Raw genomic sequence first — 25,445 nt, 5'->3', positions numbered from 1 at the left:
GCCTGGAGTGGGAGTATGACAGGATGGCCACAGGCTGGATAAACCAGCTTGGTGGGCCAGATCCCTCTGGCAAAGGCTGTCTTGGCCACCCCTGTTATAGAAGATGGATCCCTAGTGCATCAAAGCAATAAAGTCATGCTTAGGTTGATATAATGCAGTGTTTCTCAAAGTGGGCCACATGCAAATGGGCTGGCCCAGTTTGTTTATCTAAAGGCTCCGTAGCCATGGAGCCTTGTAGCTTCCATTGGCCCTGGTTCACTGTCTCCAGCCAAGGAGATTCGCGGGAAGAGGTTCAATGGAAGCCGCAAGGTTGTGTGACTATGGACTCTTTAGAATTAGATAAACAAACTGTAGTGGCCTGTTAGCAGCTCTCTCAAAGTGGGTCTGCAGCCCACTAGAAGAAATACTGATATAATGGAGGAGCCTCTTCTGAAGATACTCCTAAGTAGTCTCTGGCAGAAAAGGTCACTGTTTATGTTGGTAGGCCTTTTTGAAGGTTAAAAAGCTAGAAGCATTTATAATGCATTAACAATTATTCCTCAGGCAGTAATCAAAGTTTAATAGGGTTAGCATGAGAGGAAGCAATATAACTTTTAAAGTAGGCTCTAAAAAGCCATGGGTTCATATCCCCATGACATCTAGTACTTTAGTATCAGTACTAAACACTCAACCTACTATAGTGCACTATTGCATATATAGCATGGAGATTTATATATCTTCTTAAAAGAGAGGAAAGCCTATCTTATACAGTGTGCATTTGTTACTAGCATGCTGTGACATTAAATGAATAAAATAAGACCAGGCAGATCATCTTACTACTATTGTTACTTAAAATGAAGAAATGCCAAAATATGTCATAGAAGGTGTCAATGGAAAAAAAGGGTTTGCTGAATAGGACTATCCTATTTCTATGCATTTATCGTTTTTTATCTGAAATGATAAATATTATTTATGCACCTGTATTTCAAATTTGTAACCCCCCACAAGGTAGCTTACATCCAGTCTAGCCAGCACATTGTGAATGGACTATTCATGTGATGACCCATCAGTGAACACACTGGGCCATGGAAGAAGTGAATTCCCACTTCCTGGCATTTCCTGTGGAGGTTCTAGCCAGAATATGGGTAAGGGCCATGATATGACTTACCAAAGTAATCAAGGGCTTGTGACTAGATCATGTGATACTGGAGTCCCTCTTGTACCTGTATTTTTTCACTGAGGGTGTGTCTAGACTACATGCCTCCTTCGACGGAGGCATGTAGATTAGCCAGATCGGAAGAGGGAAATGAAGCCGCGATTAAAATAATCGCGGTTTCATTTAAATTTAAATGGCTGCCCCGATCTGCCGATCAGCTGTTTGTCGGCAGATCGGGGCAGTCTGGACGTGATGCGCCGACAAAGAAGCCTTTCTTGATCGACACAGGTATGCCTCGTGAAACCAGGTTTACCTGTGTCGATGAAGAAAGGCTTCTTTGTCGGCGCATCGCGTCCAGACTGCCCCGATCTGCCGACAAACAGCTGATCGGCAGATCGGGGCAGCCATTTAAATTTAAATGAAGCCGCGATTATTTTAATCGCGGCTTCATTTCCCTCTTCCGATCTGGCTAATCTACATGCCTCCGTCGACGGAGGCATGTAGTCTAGACACACCCTGAAGGATTAAGAGCAGATTAACAACATGACAGAAAGTATAAGACCCTGGAAGCATCTCCATTTTGCCTCTTTCCTGCTCTGATCTTTGACTTACACTGATGGGAGCATTCTATCCAAAGGAATGCGAACCTTCCAATCTTTTAGAAGCAGAGACTTAACAAGTAGTAGTTTATTCTATTCACTGCTGTGAATCTGTTCCAAAAACCTTATAATTACTGTATGTATTTAATTCCTTTGACCATTTTAACTCTCACCTTCTTTTCTTTTAGAAACAAACTTTAAAATATTAGATATTAAAGGGTTAGCAACAGTATGATTATTGGGAAAGTTTTGAGTTCTATATTTCTCTGCATATGTGGCTGGTCCTTTGGGATCAGAAGAACCCTTTGGTTCTTATGGTGGGAGAGGTCCAGGTTGAATATTAGGAAAAACTATTTCACTAGGAGGATGGTGAAGCACATGCTCAGGGTTTAGCTGATCGCCATATTTGGGGTCGGGAAGGAATTTTCCTCCAGGGTAGATTGGCAGAGACCCTGGAGGTTTTTTGCCTTCCTCTGTAGCATGGGGCACAGATCACAGCTGGAGGATTCTCTGCATCTTGGGGCCTTCAAAGTATTTGAAGGCTTCAAAATCTGAGACATAGGTGAGAGGATTATTCTAAGAGGGGTGGGTGAGATTCTGTGGCCTGCACTGTGCAGGGGGTCAGACTTGATGATCATAATAGTCCCTTCTGACCTTAAAGTCGATGAGTTGATTAAACTGGTTTGAATAACCACTCATCATGAAGTCTAGTGTCTGACTGGACTACCTCAGAAGGCTGCATTTCTTGTTAGCCAGTGTGGTGAAACAGAAGTTTACTTTTGTTGCTGTGTTAGCATATCTTATAGAAAAATCACCACCAGTTTTGGTGTGTGACTGCCCTATTTCTCAGCAATGTCCTGAACTTAATATTCTCAGCTGTGACCAGCCATGGTGAAACACACAAAGTACCAATTTATCATACAGATAAACAACAAACTGTCTCAAATAGGATTACTTTAATGTGATCTAGGAATCTTTTAGTTGGCACCCACAATTCTCCACATGGACTGTTTCAGCACAACTCTTTGGTGCACAAAGCTGTTAACACTCCCACAAAAGGACAAGGCCTTTTTCTTTCATGCCAGTTCCATTCTGTTACTAATATGTTTGTTTTTTGAAACCTTCCCCATTTCCATGTTGTAGACAGAAACCTCTCATTCTTTTTTTACTTGTATTTCTGAGGAGATGGAACAAATGGTCAGCTACTGAGTTGGAATGTTTGGCTAAACTCTAATTTATTTCTTTGTGTCTATGTTTTTTTTAAATGTTTCCTCTAAACGCTTTTTTACTTTGTTGATATTAAAATACTGCCAATATGCGTGAAAAGACACTTTCTGGATCAAGAGCCTCCAATTCCCGAGAGAGAGCTTCCTCCTCCTCACATGCTGATGAACATATAATTTGTTAAGTTTATGCTTTGACTGCTTAAATATCCTCTTCAATGGTCTCCTCTTAAATCCCTCTTGTATACAACAAAACTCTCTCTCAGGGACTTTCTTTTTCATTGTACCATATTGGTGGCAGCTCCAATGCAATAGAAATCCCACTTTTTACAATGAAGCAGGGCACTTCTAATCATTCAGAGGATCACAAATCAGCTTTAAGTGTTGTTTCTATTGATAACTCAGCAGCCACAACATTTGCAAATGCCTATGGCTGTGCCCACACACACTTCCACGATCTCATATCCTCTTTTTGAGCATGTACCTCATTCTACAGTACGGTACACTTCTCAAATCCTCATTCCAGGTCAGAGATTATTCCTTTGTTCACCTAACACTTGTCTAGAAGAACATGGCCACGTGCCTCTCCACTCCTGGATTACATGTTTCAGATATACAGCCTGAAACCCTCAAGTTCTGATCTACCTTCAAGAGCTGATCAGACCCTAACATCAATGCTTTCTATTACAAGTGCTTTATCATTCTCATTTTCTCCTGTCTTCATCCACCCTTGCACTACGTCCTTAATGTAAAATTCTATCGAAGATAGGTATGAAATTCAATTATACTGCATTTTCCACCTTTCACTATTCATGTACAGAACTTTAAAACTGGTCAGATGCATTATTGTAATGGGGTGATGATCTCCTCTTTTGGTGTCACTGAACCAACAAGTATTAGGCCACTATCAGAGGAAAATATGTTGGAATAGAAAAGCCATGGGTGTAAAACTTTGGTTTGGTAAGTTTCCTGTAAAATGCAAGAGAAAAGTTTAACAGCTTGTGGAAATTCTATAGAAAAGTGACACAATCACAATGACATGCTTACAGTTTGGCCTAATCAAATTTTGTATCTGTGATTTGAATTGAACTGAAGCCACCTTTACTTCTGAGTTTAAGTTGTCTTTTAGAAATATTAGTGACAACAATTTTTAAATTGTTTTTCACAAGACTCACAAAAGGAGCTGGTAAAAACCCTCATGATCTCTCTGAAACATATCTGCAAGAGATTCCAAATGACATTTTAACAGAGGGGAAAGCTTGTGAAGTCAATGTGCAGCCAGAGGTCAAACAAATCTACCAAAACCACACTTTTTTTTTCTTTGTGCCACCTAGTTCAACTACCATGGTACAATGCTTTTCCCCTCTGAGTTAGTTTTTTTTCCAAAATTAAATGAAAGAAGTGACTCCTATCATTTAAAATGAAATAAGCTCAGTAGGTGAGTAAGCTTTGAGAGGATTGATTACTGAGTATTGATTTTCCACTGGTTGTGCAAGTTGAACTCCACAAGGCCACCTTCATATTAACCTAGAAAACACACAAGCTCTCTCAAACTAATTTATATCAAAAGGTTTGAATTGTTAGATGGTACAGAAAAGAGCACAATGCTACAGCTTCCAATTGCTTTGTTTACACAGACCTGAAACCTGTTTTTATTGATTTGTTATTAACAACAAGCATTGTTTTCAAGTTTACAAGTGTTTTGCTTCCTGGTTCTGTTATAATTAACTATTGTTTTGTATTAGAGGCAAGATGGGTTTGGTGATATCTTTTACTGGACTAACTTCTGTTGGTGAGATAAACAAGTTTTCAGGCTACACAGAACTCTTCTTCAGGTCCTGTAACTCAAAGGCTTGTCTTTCTCACTAACAGAAGTTGGTCCACAAATACATATTACTTGACCCACATATTACTTCTCTCCAAGGGTGCATCTACACAGCAGCATTATTTCGGAATAATGGCCATTATTCCAAAATAACAATACAAGCGTCTATACAGCAATTCTGTTGTTTCAAAATAAATTTGAAATAACAGACGGCTTATTCTGACTTCTGTAAACCTCATTCCATGAGGAATAATGCCTATTCCAAAATAGCTATTTTGGAATAGCAGTAGCGTGGCTGCTCCACTGCTGCTATTTCAAAATAGCTCCTCCCCAGGTCCATTCAAAGTAATTACTCTCTAGCACTTCCTGTGGCTCTAAATCCAGTTAGGGTATCCACATTAGGAGATCCTGCCTCAGACTAATTTTGAGGCTTCTCTGTAGTGTAGACGCACTATTTCGAAATAAGCTATTTTGGAGTGTTTCTTCTGGAATAGTTTATTCTGAAATAAGTGAGCAGTGTGGACATACCCTAATATCCTTGGACCAACATGGATACAGCCGCATTGCATACTGTTTTATATGTTACATTTCTCATCTATGCTGGATAAGAGTTCAAGTGCTGTACCAAGACAAATACCGTCGTGCTCTAATATTAAACCTACCAACTACTGTAATGTCTCTTTCTTTTTACGGGTCTCTCCAAATTTTCTTGGAGAGTCTTCCATGCTGTGAAGAAAATATATTTTATAAAAAAAATAGAAGTGCTTACTGTGGCCTTGATGCTTCTGCCTGATCTGTCTGAAGTTTCTCTCCTCCTTCTACTTCCATTGTGCAATAAACAATCCGATTGGGAGCTACTGACTTTAATCCTTGCACTTCCATTATAACAATCTAAGCAAGAAGAAAAGAACACAATTTATATATCAGACTTTAGAAAATGTTAACCACCACAGATATTGAGCTATTAAACTGCCCTGCACAGAAATACAATTATGTCACTCAAGTCTCTATAGACAAACATGAATTTATCTTTTCCCTTAATGTCATCTTTAAATAATATATACTATAGCAATTAAGGAACAAAGAATGTAAAAGTTGTGTGTTGCATTCTAGTAATATTTACTGTAGTAGGGTTTTGTTTGGGTACCTGTTGAAGTCTCGTGTCAACGATAATCTCCACATTGATTTGAAGTATTTACATTTAAAATTAGTTCTTACATTCAGTTCCAAATACTAGTACAGATTATAATTTTTAAAGGAAATGCTTAAATAAGTGTTCATAAAAAAGATATTTTAAGGGTTAATCCAATACACATACAATCAATAAATCTTTCCATTAATTTTAATGGATATTCATTAGATAAGACCTTTAATAACAGCTACAAATGATATGAAGAACAGATCTTTCACCATAAAAGTGTTAGCAATTTTCCTGTTGTAAAACTGATGGGCTGTAACAGAGTTATTTAGTATTTTGGTGTAAGAAGCTATAACAAAAAAATGAGTTTTCTTATCTCTTATGAAAATTATTTTAGTTGTCGATCATCCTTTGTCATAAAAATATCTAGTCTTCAGTTTACTAGAAAGAGTACCTAGCTGTTGCTGGAGAGGGTAAATATGTAGCCATACGACATATTTGTTTACATTCACTTCTCTAATATATACATACGACGAATATTCTCTATCACATGCAGATCCTTTAGATCAGGGGTGGACAATTTTTGATGGTGGGGGGCCACTCCAAAAATTTTGAAAGTGGTCAAGGGCTGCACTCTTCCATATTAATGGAGAAGGTGTGTGCCCTGAGAAAGAGTATGGTGAAGGAGGCAGTTGAGACATGAGTTAGGGAATTAGGGCGCAGGAGGGAAGAAGGCTGTTAAAATGCAATTATCTGGCTAATCCTATAGTCAATACAATTTGTATCAACTATATGATTAGTTGTGAAGCTCCTCTACAGAGCCACAGTGGAGGTAGCTCCAGGAGCTGGGTCAAGCCAGGACTGAGCAATCCTGGCTCATGTCAGCTCTGGAGTCACCTTCACTGTGGCTCTGCATTTTAAATGTAATAAGAGCCACAGGGATTTGCTTATCAGATAGTTGACTAGTCCTTTACATTCCTAGTGAGGGGGTGAAGAGGTTTGGGCCGTGACCTAGAGAAGGAGATTGTGACTTGGGGCAGAGGACCATGGTGAGGAGGGGTTGCAGGGGTTTGAGTTGTGACCTGGTGTGGGGCATTGGGGTGCATGATCTGGGAGGGGATATGGGTGCAGGAGGAGGAGCAGAGGGTTAGGGTTATGTGGGGAAGGGGCTAAAGAAGGGGACAGAGTGTTTGTGTTGCAACCTAGGACAGAAGGGGGCTATGACCTGAGGAAGTGGATTAGAGTGCAGGATCTGGGAGGAGATATGGAGGCATGAAGGGGGCAGGGAGTTTGGGTTATATGGGATGTGGGGGGCAGAGGGATTGGGGTACCAGAGGCAAGCTCTGGCTAGGAGACTTACCTGCTTGACTCCCAACCAGCAGCCTTCTAAAGCATATTCTCTGCCCTTCCCTTCCCTTCCCTTCCCGCCCCCCCCCCCCCCCGCCACCGGCTTCAAAAACCACATGGCCCCTGAACAGCTATGAGCCTGAGGGGAGGGGGAAGAGTGCTTCACCATCTGCCAGTTGAAAACATGCAGGCTCCCATTGGCTGGAAACCAGCATGTCTTCCCTCCCCTGGGTTCACATCTGTTCAAACAGCTTCTCTCAGCAGGAGGGCAGTCAAAGATCTGCCTGAGGCTCCTCACTGTGTCTGCCTGGCAGCCTGGATCCGGCCCATGGAGGGTATTTTGCTCAAGCCAGCTTTAGATGCAGTTAAAACAAGTTTGCATTGCTTCCAGAGTAGCACCAAGCAGGAGGATGTCATCATAGTACTGCACACAAACCAGAAGCTCTAGAATCTGTGAAACTTTTCCAATTTCTGTAACATGAAAACTTGTTGTTGAAACCCAAATATGATTTGTACAGACCTTTCAGTTTTAAGCAAAGATGTACAACATAACTAAGAAAAAGAATGTGATCTTTAAACTAAAAATGTTTCTGTAAAGCAACAAAACTCAATCCCATCAAACCATATATACATGCTCCTATTAATGTTAAACGGCATTGCATATTATAAACAAAATTTATACCTGTGATGTTTACTGTGCTAGGGACTGACCTGTAAAATTCCAATATAGCTGAAAAGCAGTATGTGAGACTATTTTATTCATTTTTCAGTATTAGCCAAACTTTACAGAAAGTATAGTAGTTGTAAAGTAAAACCTATTATGGATTCCTGACAATAGCGAAAGAACACAAATGTGAAACTGCATAACTATTAACTGTGGTTTGCTAACCCATCCTATAAATCAACTTCTGTTCTTAATGACTGGAAAATAGCTAATGTGATACCAGTACTAAAAAAGGGCTCTAGAGGTGATCTTGGCAATTACAGACTAGTAAACCTGATGCCAGCACTGGACAAATTAGTTGAAACTATAGTTGAGAAAAGAATTGTCAGAAACATAGATGAACATAATTTGCTGGGGGAAAAGACAACATGGCTTCTATAAAGGGAAATCACGCCTTACTAATCTTCTAGAGTTCTCTCGGGGGGGGGGGGGGGGTAAAGAAGCATGTGGACTAGGTGGATCAATTGGATATAGTGTACTTATACTATATCCTCTGACAAGGTCCCTCACCAAAGGCTCTTAAGTAATGTAAGTTGTCATGGGATAAAAGGGAAGGTCCTCTCATGGACTGATAACTGGTTAAAAGTCAAGAAACTAAGGGTAGAAATAAATGGTCAGTTTTCAGACTGGAGAGAGGTAACTAATGGTGTCCCCCAAGGATGTGTACTGGGACTAATCCTATTCAATTTATTTATATATGATCAGGAGAAAGAGGTAAACAAAGAGGTGACAAAATTTGCACATGATAATAAACTGCTCAAGATAGTTAAAATCAAAGCAGACTGTGAAGAGCTTCAAAAAGATTTCACCAAACTAAGTGATTGGGCAACAAAATTGCAAATGAAATTTAATGTTGATAAATGTAAAGTAATGCGCATTGGAAAAAATAATCCCAACTATAAATACAATATGATGGGGACTAATTTAGCTACAATTACTCAAGAGAGAGATCTTGGAGACACTGTGGATAGTTCTCTGAAAACATCCATTCAGTGTGCAGTGGCAGTTAAAAAAAGCAAACAGAATATTAGAAATAATTTTAGAAGGGATAGAGAATAAGACAGACTATCTTATTGCCTCTATATAAAACCATCGTACGCCCACATCTTGAATACTGTGTACAGATGTGGTTGCCTCATCTAAAAAAAAAAAAGATAAATTGGCATTGGAAAAGGTACAGAAAAGGGCAACAACAATGATTAGGGGTTTGGAACAGCTCCCATATGAAGAGAGATTAAAAAGGCTTGGACCTCTCAGCTTAGAAAAGAGGAGACTAAGGGGGGGCTATGATAGAGGTCTATAAAATCATGACTGGTGTGGAAAAAGTGAATAAGGAAAACTTATTTACTTATTCCCACAATATAAGAACTAGGGGTCACCAAATGAAATTAATAGGCAGCAGGTTTAAAACAAACAAAAGGAAGTTTTTCTTCACTCAGCACATAGTCAATCAGTGGAACTCCTTGCCAGAGGATGTGGTGAAGGCTAGAACCTGAACAGGGTTCAAAAAGAGTTATATAGAGTCATGGAGGTTAGGTCCATCAATGGCTATTAGACAAGCTGGGTGGGAATGGTGTCCATAGCCTCTCTGTCTGGAAATGGGTGACACGGGAGGGACCACGTGATGATTACCTATTATGTTCCCTCCCTCTCGGTCATCTGGTATTGGCCAATGTTAACAGACAAGATTATGGGCTAGATGGACCTTTGGTGTGACCCAGTATGGCTGCTTGGATGATGGGAGAAAAGATGTTCTTGTGACTAAAGCATAAATCTAGGAGTCAAGGGACTTGGGTTCTATTCACAGTCACACCACATATTTCTTCAGTGCTCCATTTGACCTCTTTATAGCAATATAACCCAAAGTTAATAACACAGATTTTCTGTTGTGCTCAGGAAAAGGTCAGGGCAGCAAAAGAGAGAGAGAGACAGAGACACACAGACATTTTCTTCACCTGTCCCATCACCCAACAAGCTGGGTAACAGAAGTTGCAAGGGGACTTTGGAAAACATTGCAACAGTAGCAAGTCAGAGACTTGCTCCCTGTTCCTCTTGCAAATTCAGGGAGGATCACAGGCAACAGCCCAAGAGTGGGACCTTGGTGCTTGGAAGTGGAAGCCTGGAGGAGGCTGTGGGAATTGAAACAGCTGTTAAGACTGGCCTCCAGAAGGCTCCAGGTGGCTCAGGAGGGTCATGCAGCACTGCTAGCACTTGTGACAGGTCCCCTGTCTGCTCATGAGAGGCACAAGCCCCCAGGCTCCACAGGCAGGGCAGTGGTAGAGTTAACTCCTTTGCAAACCTGTGTCAGAGAATTTTGAGATTCCATATGAGTAGAGAGGTTGTATGTGTGAGCAGAAAATGTGAAATCTACTCAGGTCTACTGATGGGGAGGGGCAAAGGAGGCAGCGGCCCCAGATGGTATTTCAAAGAGGCCCAGAACTCCTAGCTGCCACTGCTTTGAGGGCGAGGGAGGGAGGGCAGCACCATGCTCTGGCTAGTGCTAAGGGCTGGCTCCTCCCCCACATCTTGCCCTTGGGCCCACAATGGCTGCTGAATCTACTAAAGGACAAGGAAATAATTCAAGGAAAAATACAGTTGGAGGCTGTTGCTAAACAAGAGACTGGACCTTTTTTAGTTTTCCAATGCCAGACCTATGACTATCCTTACCTAACCTAGATGTGGTCCCGTAAAAGCTGAGGGACAGTACAGGATTATTCACCATTTATCTTACTGACAGATGATATGGTAGTTTTGTCTTTCATCAGTTTTAAACCCCATATCAGTTGTGGGTGAACACCTTTCAGAAAGTCATTCCATCCCTCACCTCTCAGTCCTCATTCTCTGAGGAAATGAATACAATACCTTCAAAAGGCAAACCTGGGAGTTTAAATTCATATCTTTAGTAAACAGTATTTATTAAGATCATGATTTTTAGTGGATATATGGCTTATTACAAAAATTTGTAAGCAGATGTGTTAAAGAGCCAATTCATACTGAATGGTTTCTTACAATATACGTTGACTACTTATGCTAAACAATCTTGGAAGAGCTGTGACACTGAGTACCTTTCCCAGATCTGAAGAAGAGTTTTGTGTGGCCTGAAAGTTTGTCTCTTTCAGCAACAGATGTTGGTCCAATGAAAAGAGACATCGCCTCACGGACATTGTCTGTCTAACTTTGGCTTTCTTATTTCTATTCGCTTGTAAAAACCTATATTTAAAGGTTGTGAGGAGGAACACAAGGGATTTCATAGCTAATGGTAAAGAGTACTGTGAAGTCCTCCAATACCTTGCTACAGGAGCATGCATTGTGAAATGGATGAAGCCAAGATAATACCATTTGGGGATGACAGATTCTGGGCTCCTTGAAGCTCTTCCCCCCCCAAGTGTCTGTAAAGTACAGCCAACAGCTACAATCAGAGCTTTATAAAGAACACTAATTACAGCATTGCTTTATAAATTACTATCCTTGTCATTTATTATCTCCATGATCATGAATTATTTCATAACCACTAGCTGAGAAACATTATGGTATCCATTGTTTTTCTCTAATAATATCTATGCTTCCTTTTCTCGTTCCAGAAGTGCACGTAAGCTGGTATGCTCTAGGACACCATTCCTGCCAGACATTTATAGCCAGTCCGGTGGAGAAAGAACAGCTAGACAAACAAATCCATGGGACTGGATTTAATACATCCAAGAGTGCTAAGGGAGTTGGCAGATGTCATTACAGAGCCTTTGGCCATTATCTTTGAAAACTTGTGGAGATTGGGGGAGGTCCCAGAATACTGGAAAAAGGCAAATGTAGTGCCCATCTTTAAAAAAAGGGAAGAAGGACAATCCAGGGAACTACAGACCAGTCAGTCTTAGTTCAGTCCCCGGAAAAATTATGGAAGGATCCTCAAGGAATCCATTTTGAAGCACTTGGAAAAGGGGAAGTGATCAGGAATAATCAACATGGATTTACCAAGGGCAAGTTATGCCTGACCAATCTGATTAGCTGCTATGATGAGGTAACTGGCTTTGTCGACATAGGGAAGTCAGTGGACGTGATATACCTTGACTTTAGCAAAGCTTTTGATACGGTCTCCCACAATATTCCTGCCAGCAAGTTAAGGAAGTATGGATGGGATAAATGGACTGTAAGGTGTCTGAAAAGCTGGCTAGTTTGTCAGGTTCAATGGATAGTGATTAATGGCTCGATGTCTAGTTGGCGGTTGGTTTCAAGTGGAGTGCCCCAAGGATCAGTTCTAGGACTGGTTTGATTCAACATCTTTATTAATGACCTGGAAGAGAGGATGAATTGCACCCTCAGCAAGTTTGCAGGTGATGCTAAGCTAGGGGGAGAGGGAGATTTGTTGGAGAATAGGCATCGGGTCTAGATTGACCCAGACAAACTGGACCAAAAGAAATTTGATGAGGTTCAACAAGGACAAGGACAAGGAAAAATCCCAAGCACTGCTACAGGCTAGGGACCGACTGGCTAAGTAGCAGTTTGGCGGAAAAGGACCTGGGGATTACAGTAGATGAGAAGCCGCATACGAGTCAGTTGTGTGCCCTTATATCCAAGAAATCTAATAGCATATTAGGGTGCATTAGGAGGAGCATTTCCAGCAGATCTAGAGAAGTTATTATTCCCCTTTATTCAGCATTGGTGAGGCCATATCTGGAGTATTGTGTTCAGTTCTGGGCCCCCCACTATAGAAAGGATGTGGATGCACTGGAGAGGCTCCAAAGAGGACAACCACAATGATTAGGGGGCTGGAGCACATGACCTACAAGGAGAGGCTGAGGGATTTGATCTTATTTAGTCTGCAGAAGAGAAGAGTGAGGGGGGATTTGATAGCAGCCTTCAACTTCCTGAAGAGAGGTTCCAAAGAGGATGGAGAGAGGCTGCTCTCTGTAGTGACAGATGGCAGAACAAGGAACACTGGTCTCAAGTTACAGTGAAGGAGGTTTAGGTTGGCTATTAGGAAAAACTATTTCACTACGAGGGTGGTGAAGTATTGGAATGGGTTACCTAAGGAGGTGGTGGAATTTCCATCCTTGAGGTTTTTAAGTACCGGCTGGGATGATTTAGTTGGAGTTGGTCCTGCTTTGGGCAGGAAATTGGACTCAATGACCTCCTGAGGTCTCTTCCTGCCCTTGGATTCTACAGAATTCTGTGGAGAATCTCAAGATGGTGGTGGTGGTGGGGAGGAGTCACATGGAGGGTCATGTGCCCCCCCAGTAAGAAACTGGATTTTTTTGCACCAATTCTTAGACCAATTCTGTCTGCTCAGGACAGAAAACTGGAAGGTCAAGACAATTCCAGGTGAAAGGAAATCATCATATACTCATTAGTTGATGAACAGCTTTCAAGATTCTATTTGTATAGTATTCCCCCCCCCCCCTTGACCTGTTTTATATCTGTAAGAGATATAATATATTAAAAAGGCATCTTCTGCTACTATTTCTATCATTTTGTTACAAGTAAAAAAGATCCTCTAGAACAATTGCAACTTGTGAAACAATCACTGTTTTGTAAAACAATACCATCTACATAGAAAATATATATAAAAAGAAAAAAAAATGCTTGGTTACAAATTCTAAACTCTGGAATGAAAGATTATTATAATCCAAGTCAGAAACAAATGCTTAACTGAACAGTGATTTTAACACAGTCTATTGAGATTGCTTATGGCATTCAGCTGCAGAAACTTTTAATAGATTTATGCATATATTCAGAGGGAAAATAGATTTCCCAAACTAAACAGTATATTTTCTTGATGATTAATATAGACCACTTTAAAAGACCTCACAGCTGCTAGTGTGTATCTTTGAAGGGCAGAAAATGAAAAGCATCAAGAGTCTCTTAAACCGGGTCTACCAGACCCTGAAAGGTGAGTAAAGATATGCAACTCCGTCTTGAAAAATGTCTGTTAACACAGGAGGTGGTCAATATCTTAGTGATCTAAACATTTCCTCTACAAAGAAAAACAACGAAAGTCATTCAGAATTATGCAGTTTACCTGCTATTGTGATGTGGAAAAACTACGATGACTGTCCATGAAAGATCAGAGGGAAAGTACTACTACTACTTTTTGCTTGCTTACTTTGTGAATCTGAAAATTGTGTACACCCTATTGCACTATCGTAACTTTCCATTACGTGGGTCCCTCAAACACAGAGAAGACAAAACATTTTAGAAGCAGAAAATGTGGCTATAAAATGACAGCTATTGATAATATAATGAAAGAGCATATGTAAGTACCTGACACTACTCTTAGCTTCTTTTAAATGGATTACATTTCAAAGGTGACAATGTTCCTTTAAGGAAGCCATTTACTTAAAGTTGGTAGCTATTTACATTTTATGCTATGGAAAAAATCTCACTGTGATAACCAAAATATCTCTGGAATCTAAATTGTGCAGAAGGCATGCTTTGCATTAATCACTCTATATAACTTTTTGGCTATATTCCTTATTATTTTCCCCATTCCTTAGCCTCAGTTTGTACTCCCTTGTAATTTTCTGTTGTGACCCCTTCTCCTTTCTATTATTATAAACAGTGCTGGTTCCCAATATATTCCACACTTTGGAAAACAAGATATAGGGGCAGTTTATTATCTGCTTCCTAGATTTATTCTGTATATAGCATTAGCAGTTTACCTCTGTTCTCTTTGTCTTTTACTATTCTCAAACAGCTGTTCAGTGTATCTGATAAAGATTCCTTAATTTAATCACATCCCACAGAAACATGGACTGGATAGTCTAAGGTTCCCAATTTGCCACTATTCAGATGTTATAAATGGCATATAGCAGTACAAGCATACTCCTACTTTTCTTCAGGGACACCACTTACTCCAGAGAGTAGGTCAATTTTTGTCCATTTCCTGCTTTGTGTATACAAAGGAATAAATTCACTATGCTTCAGTTCAAATCTATGACATCAGCTTCTTTCTTAGTTTCTTTCCCCCCCCTTTTTCCCATTTGAGATCTAGCTTTTCCTGAATACAATGTGCGTGTATTGATCTCAGGCAAGAATCCGGTTTTCAGATTTTTAACACTCAGCGTTTAAAATATAAGTCTCCCATGGTGAACAAATGCTACCCATAAAACAACACTTTAGGAAGCTAACCTACTTTTTGCCTTTTCAAAAAACTAACTGTAGCCTCTTGGCATAGTAGAGAGCTTGTCAGTGACAGAAAAGGCAACAAGAGTTTTGTAAACTCATTAAAACAAGCTGGATACATTTCTAGTGGAAAAACTATATTCACCCAAAATAGAACATTTACAAGAAAATTTTATTTCTTCTTTGCCTCAACCCAGGACATCTTTTAGATATACTGGCTGTTATGATTCTTCCGCTTTTTAGATTTATTGGTTGTCATAATTTTTCTGATCTCAATATATTTCCTTCCAAATATCATGACATTCATGGTGTGAAATTTATGTCCAGTTCTAGAAATCTACAGAAAGCTTCAGAAAGCCTTTTTCTGACATCTTCATTAAACTCTCAAGATTCAGTCTATAAAAAGCTCTCTCTTTTTTAAAATATATAAAGTAGGACATTTTCAGTGTCTGCCAAACATTGTAGGAGCTACCCAGCCAATATTTGCTATGTATTTTCAGGCTTTGCATTCAATCTCTTAAGTAGGTTTGGTGCAAAGAAGGAAGGTACCATTGTTTTATATAATGCGTCTTCCATTTCATGTACTTTTCCACTAATGCAACCAGTGGAATACCTGTCTAGCTGATAAACTGTTGCTGTTTTGATATGTGGAAGGAAGAACTATGGTTCTTAAAAAAAAAAAAAAAAAAAAAAATTTTACACATGAATATTGCACGTAGAGGGGAAGCCCAACTTTTTTTCTTTTCTAAGCAATTAAGGATTTAAATAGCTCTTAAAACCTCTCCCATTACAAAAACGGGAGGCATGTTTTTGCCTTGTGCACCTATCAATTAGTATCTTCCTAACCTTTGAATCTTAAACTAAATCAAATGAAACAAACTTGAGAGCTACTTCCTACATCAAACAATTTAAATAAATCATTACTATCAGTTCAAGTACAGTATCAAAATGATCAGTGTACATTTATATTTTACTGTATGTATCATGAATAGCAAAGAAAATGGTCATTAATTTTGAGAGTTCTGATTAGTATATTAAAGTTTTCAAAAACTAAGAGAAAATTATTATGAGTGTCTACTAAATCATTGTGCTCTGAAGTCCTGTGTATAAATTACATTTCTTATGACTTCAAAACTGGCAATTTAGGTGGCACACAATACAGAAGACAATATTATTTAAAACATTTAGGTATAGATTCAAGCATTTCCTCAAAAGTTCATCTCTAACCATTGTTATAAATTGGTTTACTAATGCCACCAAGCCATGTCAAGTATATGCAATAGCTGTAGCAGAGAACTGCTGAAGATTTTAGTTAAGGATTTGGAAGCACTAACTGTGACTTCTAGCAGCCATAGGAATAAATAGGAACATCAGTCGTGGATGTTAAATTATTGGTGAAGTGTAGGGCTGGTCAAAACATTTCAAATGAGATATTTTCCCAAAAAAGGGTTTCATCAAAACCAAAATCTTTCATGGATACCTATCAACTTCGAAGGAATTTCCCAAGAATATAAATGTGCTTTGTTCATAAAAGTTGACCTGACCTGAAATGAGAAACACCGAGTTTCAGAATTTCTCCCGCTGCCTGAACCTCTGTAATGCTTCATGGGAATTGGAGTTCAATGTCCCTCCTAAAGCCAACTAGTCCCAATATCCTGTCCAGACTTCACCTCCCAGGAAGCACTGCATTCTCTCACTGTAAATGAGAAACTATAGTGTTTGCTTTAGAATCTGCAATTCCTGTGAAACAGAGGAAAGAAAAAACTTCAGCTCCCACAGATCAGCACTGTTGCTCATACACAGGGAGCAATATGGCAAAGAAAGTGGGAGGGAAAATATTTACTTTTGATCAAAAACAACCAACAGGATTACTTCAACATTCCCAATGCTAAACTTTTATTCCACAAAAAGTTTTGATATTTTTACTTTGCAGTATTTTGCCATTTTGATTTTATCTCAATTCAGGAAGCAATCTCCCACAGGACAGAAGTTCTTGTTTTTCATATCAGCTCTGGTAAAGCGCAATTCCCTAAAGGAGCACAATAAGTCCCAGTTCACTAGCCCAAAAGTTAAACTTACTTAAAAATACAGGTAAAGTTTCCAAACAGCTAAAAACTGAAATATGTTTAAAGGTGCTGAGTAGTATTCCCTAAAAGCTGTGTGCTTGTGTAGCCACTCAGGAGGGATTCAAATGCCACCCACTTGATTAGCAGAGCATTTACAGCTCAGTTTTGTTTCCACTGGTGATGAATATTTACACGTGCCTCAATGCACATACATTTTATTCTGCACATGGATGAAAAAAAATCCACAAATGGATGGGGAATATTAGAGGAAACATTGGTGGTAAGTGCCTATAACCCCAATTTTTATCAGCATCACTGAAAACCTTTTAGGAACTAAATTTGAAACACCTATGTTTGAAAATTTTGGATATGTTACACATTTCATCCTCTGTGGAAAAGTGCAAGTCCTCTTAAATGAAAGCTATACACATCAAAAATAGAATTCCAGCTACAGTACAGTACTTATATCAATAGCCAGTTAATGAATCCACGATGCTCAAAGTTTGTGATTACAGGCGTACATACATGACTTGGGAAACCTTTTTAGCCCAAGCCAAATTAAAAATATCTGAAAACATGAGGGAGAAATATTAGGGAGCCTTCATATAAAGATAATTTACCAGCTCCCTCAACAACAACATAATAAGCTTTTTAATTAAAGGCAAACATTGCTTAGAAAAGAACTATTGATAAGAAGTATATGCATGCTTCTTACTTTACCTTAAGCTAGTTTTAAAAAAGTAAAATTGTAATATAGTCCAAGTTGCAAATTCATCCATCAATGTAACTATTTTAAAATGCACTGAATATTCAGCATATGTAAAGGGCCATATACTGGATTGGCAAATACAGCTTGAACCTCACTGGTCTGGCACCCTCAAGATCTGACTGGTCCCAAACCAGGGAATCTATCAGATCAGGGAGGTCAATGTTAGCCCCTCTGCCATTGCCAGCTGTAGCACTCCACTCTGGGAGCAGTAGAGGGGCTGGCATTTGACCCCTGGGAGAAGCACTGGGGAGTGGGGAGAGAGGCAGGGTAGCTGCAGAATCCCACAAGCGTAGCCTCGGGGCTCAAGTGCACCCATGGGGATGCTGGACCACAGATGTTCCCAGATTATGGAAACCCAGACCATAGAGGTTGAACCTGTACAGACTTTGATCTGTCTTAACTCCTACTATTATCTCAAGAAGAGGCTGGTATTTTCTGGTACAGGGTTCATATTAATAGACTTAACGCCTGATCCTGAAAACTCATGTGCATGTGCTCTCCCACTGCAGTATTTTGGACTCTATGTGGATTTAGGAGTGTTCCCTTATTGAACAGACTGCAGGATCAAGGCCTTTGATTCTTCCTGAGTATTCTCAGAAAGATAGCAGTTTTCTTGAGGAAACATTCTGGAGATTTCAAAAACTAATTTCCACTGCTACTACTGATAGATGAGCATGGAAGATGTAAATTGTACATTTATTTATATTACTGTTGAGTAAAATGGATACTCTGTAGTCTATATGTTAACAGTAATAGAGGAAGAGTTAAGGCAAAAATAATTAAATTAAGGAAAAGAGAAAAAAAATTGCAAAAGCAGCCTTCTAACTTGCCGCCTCCTAGTTTTGCTCACAAGGGAAGTCAATCTAAAATCAACTAAATATGGTAATACTTTCCCACGCAATAGGACAGATTAGGCAGAAAGGACAAAGTGAAATTCATACCCTTAACCTCTGGGAAGCTAAGCAGGCGTGCTGAAACAATGGATGATAGGAAATGAAAGCTAAAATGGACTGATTGGTTTAAGAGAGTTCAGGCATTGAGCACACAATCCTCACTTTCATTCCTAACTGTGACCAACAGCATTTCTGTGTATTTAGTGAATTAGAATAGAATTTATAGAAAGTTGCCGGTCACAAGGAAAGAGAGTGTAACATTTTGTAACTTTTATATGAAAATGTTTCCAATCAATATTATGTGGTTTAAGGTGTGTCATTGCACCCTTATCTTTGCTTTTAGTTTAACATTTGCAGGTTGGTTACAGAAATTTATTCGCAGGTTGGACCTCTGTGGTCCAGCTCCCTTGGGATCTGACCGGTCCCAGACAAGGGAGGTTTCCAGACTAGGGAAGTCTGGGGAAGGGGCGCCAGCCTCCCCATTGGGCTCCTCTCCCCAGCTGTCTGCTTCCCTTGCTCCCTGCCTGTGGCAGCCCTGAAGGCTTGCAGCCCCATGGCCCCTCCAGCAGTGTGCTCTGCACCCCCTTCTTTCCCTTTGGCTCTGGCATCCCTGCCAGCTTCCCAGCCCATCTGGCTGCAGGCTCTGGTTCCCTGTGGGCTCCACTGCCCTGCTGGCTCTGCTCCCAGCCACCGGCAACCTCTGTGCTGGGGCTCTCTAGTCCAGCAACATCCGTGGTCCTTCCAGACCACAGATGTTGCTGGACCAGAGTGTCCCAGACGTCAGAGGTTCAACCTGTAGTAGAAGGCCACAAGGCAACACACTGAATGACAAAACCAAACTTCATTAAAAAAAATGAACAGACTTTCAATTTCTAGTTACACAAATGCTATAATTAAACAATAGATTTACGGACACCTTGGGGATGGAACGTGTTCATAATTCAGAACAAGATGTTACAGGATGCTCCTCAGGACAGACCGTATCTGTGAATTTCTGCATTGTCACCTCCTACCTGTAAGTGGCTGCTCAGTGAGTGGGGGTGGAGACTGGCACCTGATTCTAGCCCCTTGGCTGCAAGGGTGATAAAGGAGGCACACTGGGACTGTGGCCCTTTAAAACTGAGCAGCTCTTCTAGCGTGCAGCATGGGACCAGGGGCTTGGGCTCCAGCAGCTCACACTTCAGGTCAGCTACTAGCAGGAGCTCAGGATGTTTCTTTCCCAGCTCAGATTCAAAATGCAAGATTGTCCTCCTCTCAGCTGGTAGGGATGGGGAGAACTGCAGCTGTGGCTTATACGAAAGCAAAGCAGACCTCCTCACTGCTCCTGCTCTTTCTACTCAGTGACTCACATCTGGGCCTGTGAAACTTACTCCGCATCTTCATTTCCTACCTGTCAGTGGCTACCCTGCCATATGGTGAGTAGGGAGTAGAGACAGGCAGCCCAGATTTCCTACCTTTAAGATGTACAGTAGTACTATGCCTGTATTGTATTCACCTTTTTTGGGTCTGCTTGATTGCTTACTTCTGGTTCTGCATGGTGACTCGATCGTTCAAGTCCATAACTCTGGTGTTCGTATCTTTGACATTCTACTATACTCACACTCAACAACAAAATGGTGTATCAATATGGGGGGAGGGGAAGGGAGGAGGAAAGGAATCAGCCCATACTGATAACAGAGGAAGTACAGTCTTATAGCACTAGAACCTAATAGTACCTTTTGAATGTTAACTGGAGGTCTCTCACAATTTAGTGAAACTAAACCTTCTATGCGCCATTATTATACTAATTAATAACAAACTGACCTCTATCAATTATATTTTCTCCACCTTCTTACTAGCTTTTCACACTACTTAAATTAACATCTGCACCAATGTCCACATCTACTATCAACACAGGTAGTATTTTAATAAGACATTTACAATTCTCTAAAGTATCAATTAAAAACTCTACTCAAACCAATGATAACTGAACCATAATGGCAACATAACCCTAACATTATGTCCTTGCTGATTCTTACTTCCACATAATTTATCTCCAAGTTATCTCTGAATATTTCACATTAAGAACTTCAAATTCCCATATCCCTCACATTTAGGCTAATCTAGGCCCAAAACTTAATGTTTACTTTTTTTCTCAACGCAATTCATCCTATAGGCCTATGGGTCCCAACTAGTGGTCCGTGGACTGGTGCTCGGTCGCAGACCACTGACTACCAGGCTGTGGCACACTGCAGTGTGGCAGTTGTCATGCTAAGGCCCAGCAGCAGTGGGCAGGGGCTCTGGGAACCTGGGCCAGGCAGGGGCTGCAGTGCAGTGGGTATTGCACTAGGACCCAGTGGCAGCAGCAGGAGCTGGAGGAAGCGATTGCTGGGCTTGGCCCCCACAGCATGGAGCAACTTTCAGCTGCTGCTCGCAGGGACTCTGGGGCCAGATCCCTGAACCCTGGCAGAGACTGTTGTGGGACCCCCAGAGCCCAGGCTGCAGCCAGGAGGGGGACTCTCCAGCAGGGCCAATCCCTCTGCTCCCCAGGAGCCTCTCCCAGGGCAGCAACCCCAGCCTGGCCAGCCACTGGCCCAGGGCGGGCAGTACGTGGGGGGCTGGTAAGAAACACCCACTCTCCCTCTACTGCCCCCAGGAGTGGGGCCCCTGGTGCCCCAGAGCCACAGGGGAAGGGTTTGGCCCTGGGCTGCTCCCAGCAGAGCTGGCTGCGATCCTGGCCTGGGACCCACAGAAGCTGTTGCCAACTACCAGCGTGTGCGGGGTGGGAGGAGCCAGCCCTGGGGAAGGGGTTGTTGTTGGGAGGGGGCTGAAGAGGGGTGAGGCAGACAAGGAGAGTGAGGGGGAACAGGGATGTGCGAGGCAGAGGCATGAAGGGGGGTGCAGGAGGCACTGAAGGGAGGTTGGGGAGATTTATGAAGCAGATGGGAGCAGGGGTGCAATGGAGGGAAACTCCAGGGAGGGGTCACTGGGAGAGGAAAGGGGGGTATGGAGAGGGGACGCTGGCGGGGGGGAGGAAGGGGAGAGGAGACTATGGGATCAAGAGCAGCCTGGCAGGGGAAGGGAGAGACACAGGGAGATGGGGGAAGATACAATGGCAGCTCCTCTACCCCATGGGGCAGGAGCAGTGGGAGGGCAGAGGTGACTGGTGGTAGCACTTGGGGGCACTAGTTCCTATACCCCTAACACAATTTCAGTTGTTAAAATAGGGTGCCCCTCATGCCCTCTGCCCCTGTGTGTGCCCCTCTCTGTTCCCCTTCCTCTGCAGGCACCAGTCACCCCTGAAGGAGGTGCTGTCTCCTTCAGCCAGAAGGGAATTTCTTCTGTGATTTTTGTTTTTAGTGTTGTAGATATCTGCGCACACTGATCTGGTACAACATGTATTGTGTGCATACAGATGCAATGTAAAACAACATGTGACCTCTTAAAATTGATTACCATAATGAATATGCAAATAAAATGTTACCAGTTCACCAAAAGTTTATGAATGAGTTTGCCAGTCCACTACTTAAAAAAAAAAATTGGGAACCACTGCTATAGAGTACAACTCACCTGACATGATTGTGATCCAGAATCCTGCTCTTGTTTTAAAGGGAAAACTTTATATGTATTGCACATAAACCCTGATTTTCAAAATATAAATTATGGACCAGCTGTTTAACACATGAATATGACATTCTAAATATAACTACAAACACATGGGAGGAGTAATAAGGAAGTAGTAAGAAATAATATTCTAGAATCATTCAAATAATTAACAAATATTATATGATATATTTACTTACCTCTAAGGTGAATGATAGCACCACATCTGACTTTGATAGCTGAATTTCATTTTCATCTCCTAAGTCCAAGAAAGCAGAATTCTGTGATCGCTTTAACTTCTGCAATTTAAATTCTGGACCACCTTTAGAAACTGGAAGACTTTCCAAATTTGCCATTAGCAAATTCACTGAAGACCGCAACTCTTCTATAAACATGTTCTCCATTTCTTTCGCTACAAACTTTGGAAATTTTCTTTCCTTAAAAATATTTTTAAAAATTCAGAATATCATTAATTATGTCATATTACAAATTTTGCTTATAGTACTAATCAGTTAGCTATGTGCTTTTAGCCAGACACAATTCATTAAAATATAAATCTGAACTTTAATAATTATCAGGGATTACACATATTTGGCTTTGGAAATCTATCATAAATACATTGCCCTCATTAGTCAGAAACAGTCTGAACTGATTTGAAATTCTTCATATAAAACCAAACAAAAACTTCGTGAATATTTAGAGTGAAGGCCATCCTGAGGGGGGTTTGGGGAAACTCTGCCCCAGAGGCCCCAACATGGGTCTTGGGGCAATATCCTTCTTGCCACAGGCCCTACCTTCACTTCACCCATTCCCCACCCCTGCTCTGCCCTCCCTCCCAGCAGCACAGAGGATTATGGGATGTAGTGCAACAGCAGCAGCAGGGTTCACCTCCCGACTCACAGTTGTGATGGGAGAGCAATTTGCCAAGCTGCTCCAGCTTTCTCCACCCCATTCCGTCTCACTGAGAAGCTGTGCACAGCTGGCCAGGAAAGGGGTGGTGGGTTGGAGTAGAGCAGGCTGAGCGTGATTCCCACTGTAACAGTGAGTGTGTGTAGGATGCGACCGATGCCACCACTGCACCAAGACCCTCACCCTAGGAAATCTTGTGGGTCCCATCCAGAGGGCAATTGAGGTGGCTGCTGTGGTACCCCTAAAAAGCAAAGGGCCTGGGGTGGCCACCCCAAACCATCCTATGGACAAGATGGCTCTGCTTACAGCAAAAGACATTAATGGGCATCTTCCAAAGGAGGAAGGGCCAAATAATTCATTCTATCTTAATTCCAGAATGTGAGTGCGTGTATGCATCTTACACAGTGTCTTTGCCCTATTTGTATATTCATCATCTTGTTATATCCCTTTAATGGTCATTGACAATTTTGCTATTAAAAACCCATTCATTTCAAGGCACAGAAACTTTCAGAAAAAAAATGTAACATCAAACTGCACTTTTATATTAGTTAAATCATTATTTTAGATAACACTAATTTTGCTATAGAAAGGCTTATTTTAAATTGAAAGTCTCATGGTAGTTAAAAAGCTAACTTTCACTTTCGGTAGCAGTTAAAACAGACAATATAGTGTCAAGGGACAGAAGGGTTAGTCTATATCTGCAAAAACAAGGAGTCCTGTGGCACCTTAAAGATTTATTTGGGCATAAGCTTTTGTAGGTAAAATCCACGTCATCAGATGCATTAACTCCTACTGAAAGTGAAACTTCTTAACTACCATCTAACTTTCATTTTAAAATAAGCCTTTCTATAGCAAAATTATCATTGAGGCATCTGACAAAGAGCTTTTTATCCATGAAAGCTTATGCCCAAGTAAATCTGTTAATCTTTAAGGTGCCATAGGACTCTTCATCGATTTTGCAGACAACAGTGTGTATAAGCTCTACCCAAATGAACTGTAAAAATATACAAAGAAATAAAACCACTTATTGTGGTCAATGAGTAACGCAAAACACATTTTGGAACATCTATGACCATTGAACAAAGAAAAACTTTACAGCTTTCTATTCACCACATATGCAAAGCATGAGGAATAGGGTGCAAATTTTTGCTGTCAAGAACAGGCATCCCTCTGCTGAACTATAGAAAATTCCCCACTACCTGTTTCTCGTAAGAAGACTAAAAAGAATGGCCATTTAAAATCTTTACAATTGCTTTTTGCCACCAATATAATGCATAAGGAAGAACAAGATCACGTAAGAAGTTAAATGACAGATTTCATTCACAAATCTCAAGCTCCTTGAAAATGCAGGTAAGTATTATGAGTACCATTTTAATAGATGAGACATGCAGCATTTAAGTGACATTCCCAAGGACACTCATCCAATCAATTGCATCACTGAAAATAGCACAAAGGACTCTTGACATATGGTCTCATGATCATGCACATGCCAGGGAAAGGATATACTATTCAAATGTTAATTAGATAATTTTTAAAAAGATGTGTAGGATGATGAATTGTTTAATCACGAGAAGGCAAGCCCATTACAAATGGAAACATTTTGTACAAGTTTAACAGTCAAAGGCAGTAAACACAACACATTTTTAAAATCAGGCTTTCTGACAGCAATACAATTGTAACAAGTTAAAACTCAGTGCTTTTAAGCAAACCCATTGTCAATGTGTTAGATTACAAAGTTACATGAAAAATGCCTTACAAGAGTAACAAATAACATTCTGGCGGTATGTGGGAGATTTTAGAATGTTAAAGAACATTAATAGATTGTGTTAAATGATCTTTCCTCTTACTTTTTAAAGAAATGTCTTCTGTTCTTCTATGTCTCCTAGCCTTATTTAACTTTTTACACTCAGTCTTCTCAATTATTTTCAGTAAAGATAATCTCTAGATGTTTAACACAGCGCTGACTTTCAATAGCAGCAAAAGTAGTGGTGGCAACAGCAGTGCCTATATTTCAAATAAAGTCACATTCATACATTTCCATTGTGTAGTAAGCTATTATTATGGATTAGAACATTTTCTGCGCTCGAAACCAGAGCCCTCTAGTACTCAGCACCTGCCCACA

At 40.7% G+C, this 25,445-nt stretch overlaps 1 protein-coding gene across 5 annotated transcripts in view; it reads right to left on the bottom strand.

Annotated features, from left to right (window-relative positions):
- CADPS2 (calcium dependent secretion activator 2) overlaps window positions 1–25,445 on the bottom strand; it is a 514,814-nt gene that overhangs the window by 278,091 nt on the left and 211,278 nt on the right. For all 5 annotated transcript variants that reach the window (XM_075928806.1, XM_075928789.1, XM_075928797.1 and 2 more), the window contains exons 5-6: window positions 22,615–22,851; window positions 5,552–5,673 (exon numbers count right to left, since the gene is read on the bottom strand). In XM_075928806.1, the coding sequence (XP_075784921.1) occupies window positions 5,552–5,673; window positions 22,615–22,851 (359 nt within the window). The remainder of the gene's footprint in view (window positions 1–5,551; window positions 5,674–22,614; window positions 22,852–25,445) is intronic.

This window comes from Pelodiscus sinensis, chromosome 1 (genome assembly GCF_049634645.1).
Source record: "Pelodiscus sinensis isolate JC-2024 chromosome 1, ASM4963464v1, whole genome shotgun sequence".
Taxonomy (NCBI): domain Eukaryota; kingdom Metazoa; phylum Chordata; order Testudines; family Trionychidae; genus Pelodiscus; species Pelodiscus sinensis.
Note: the sequence above shows the minus strand (reverse complement) of the source record. Positions and strands in the feature narration are given on the sequence as shown.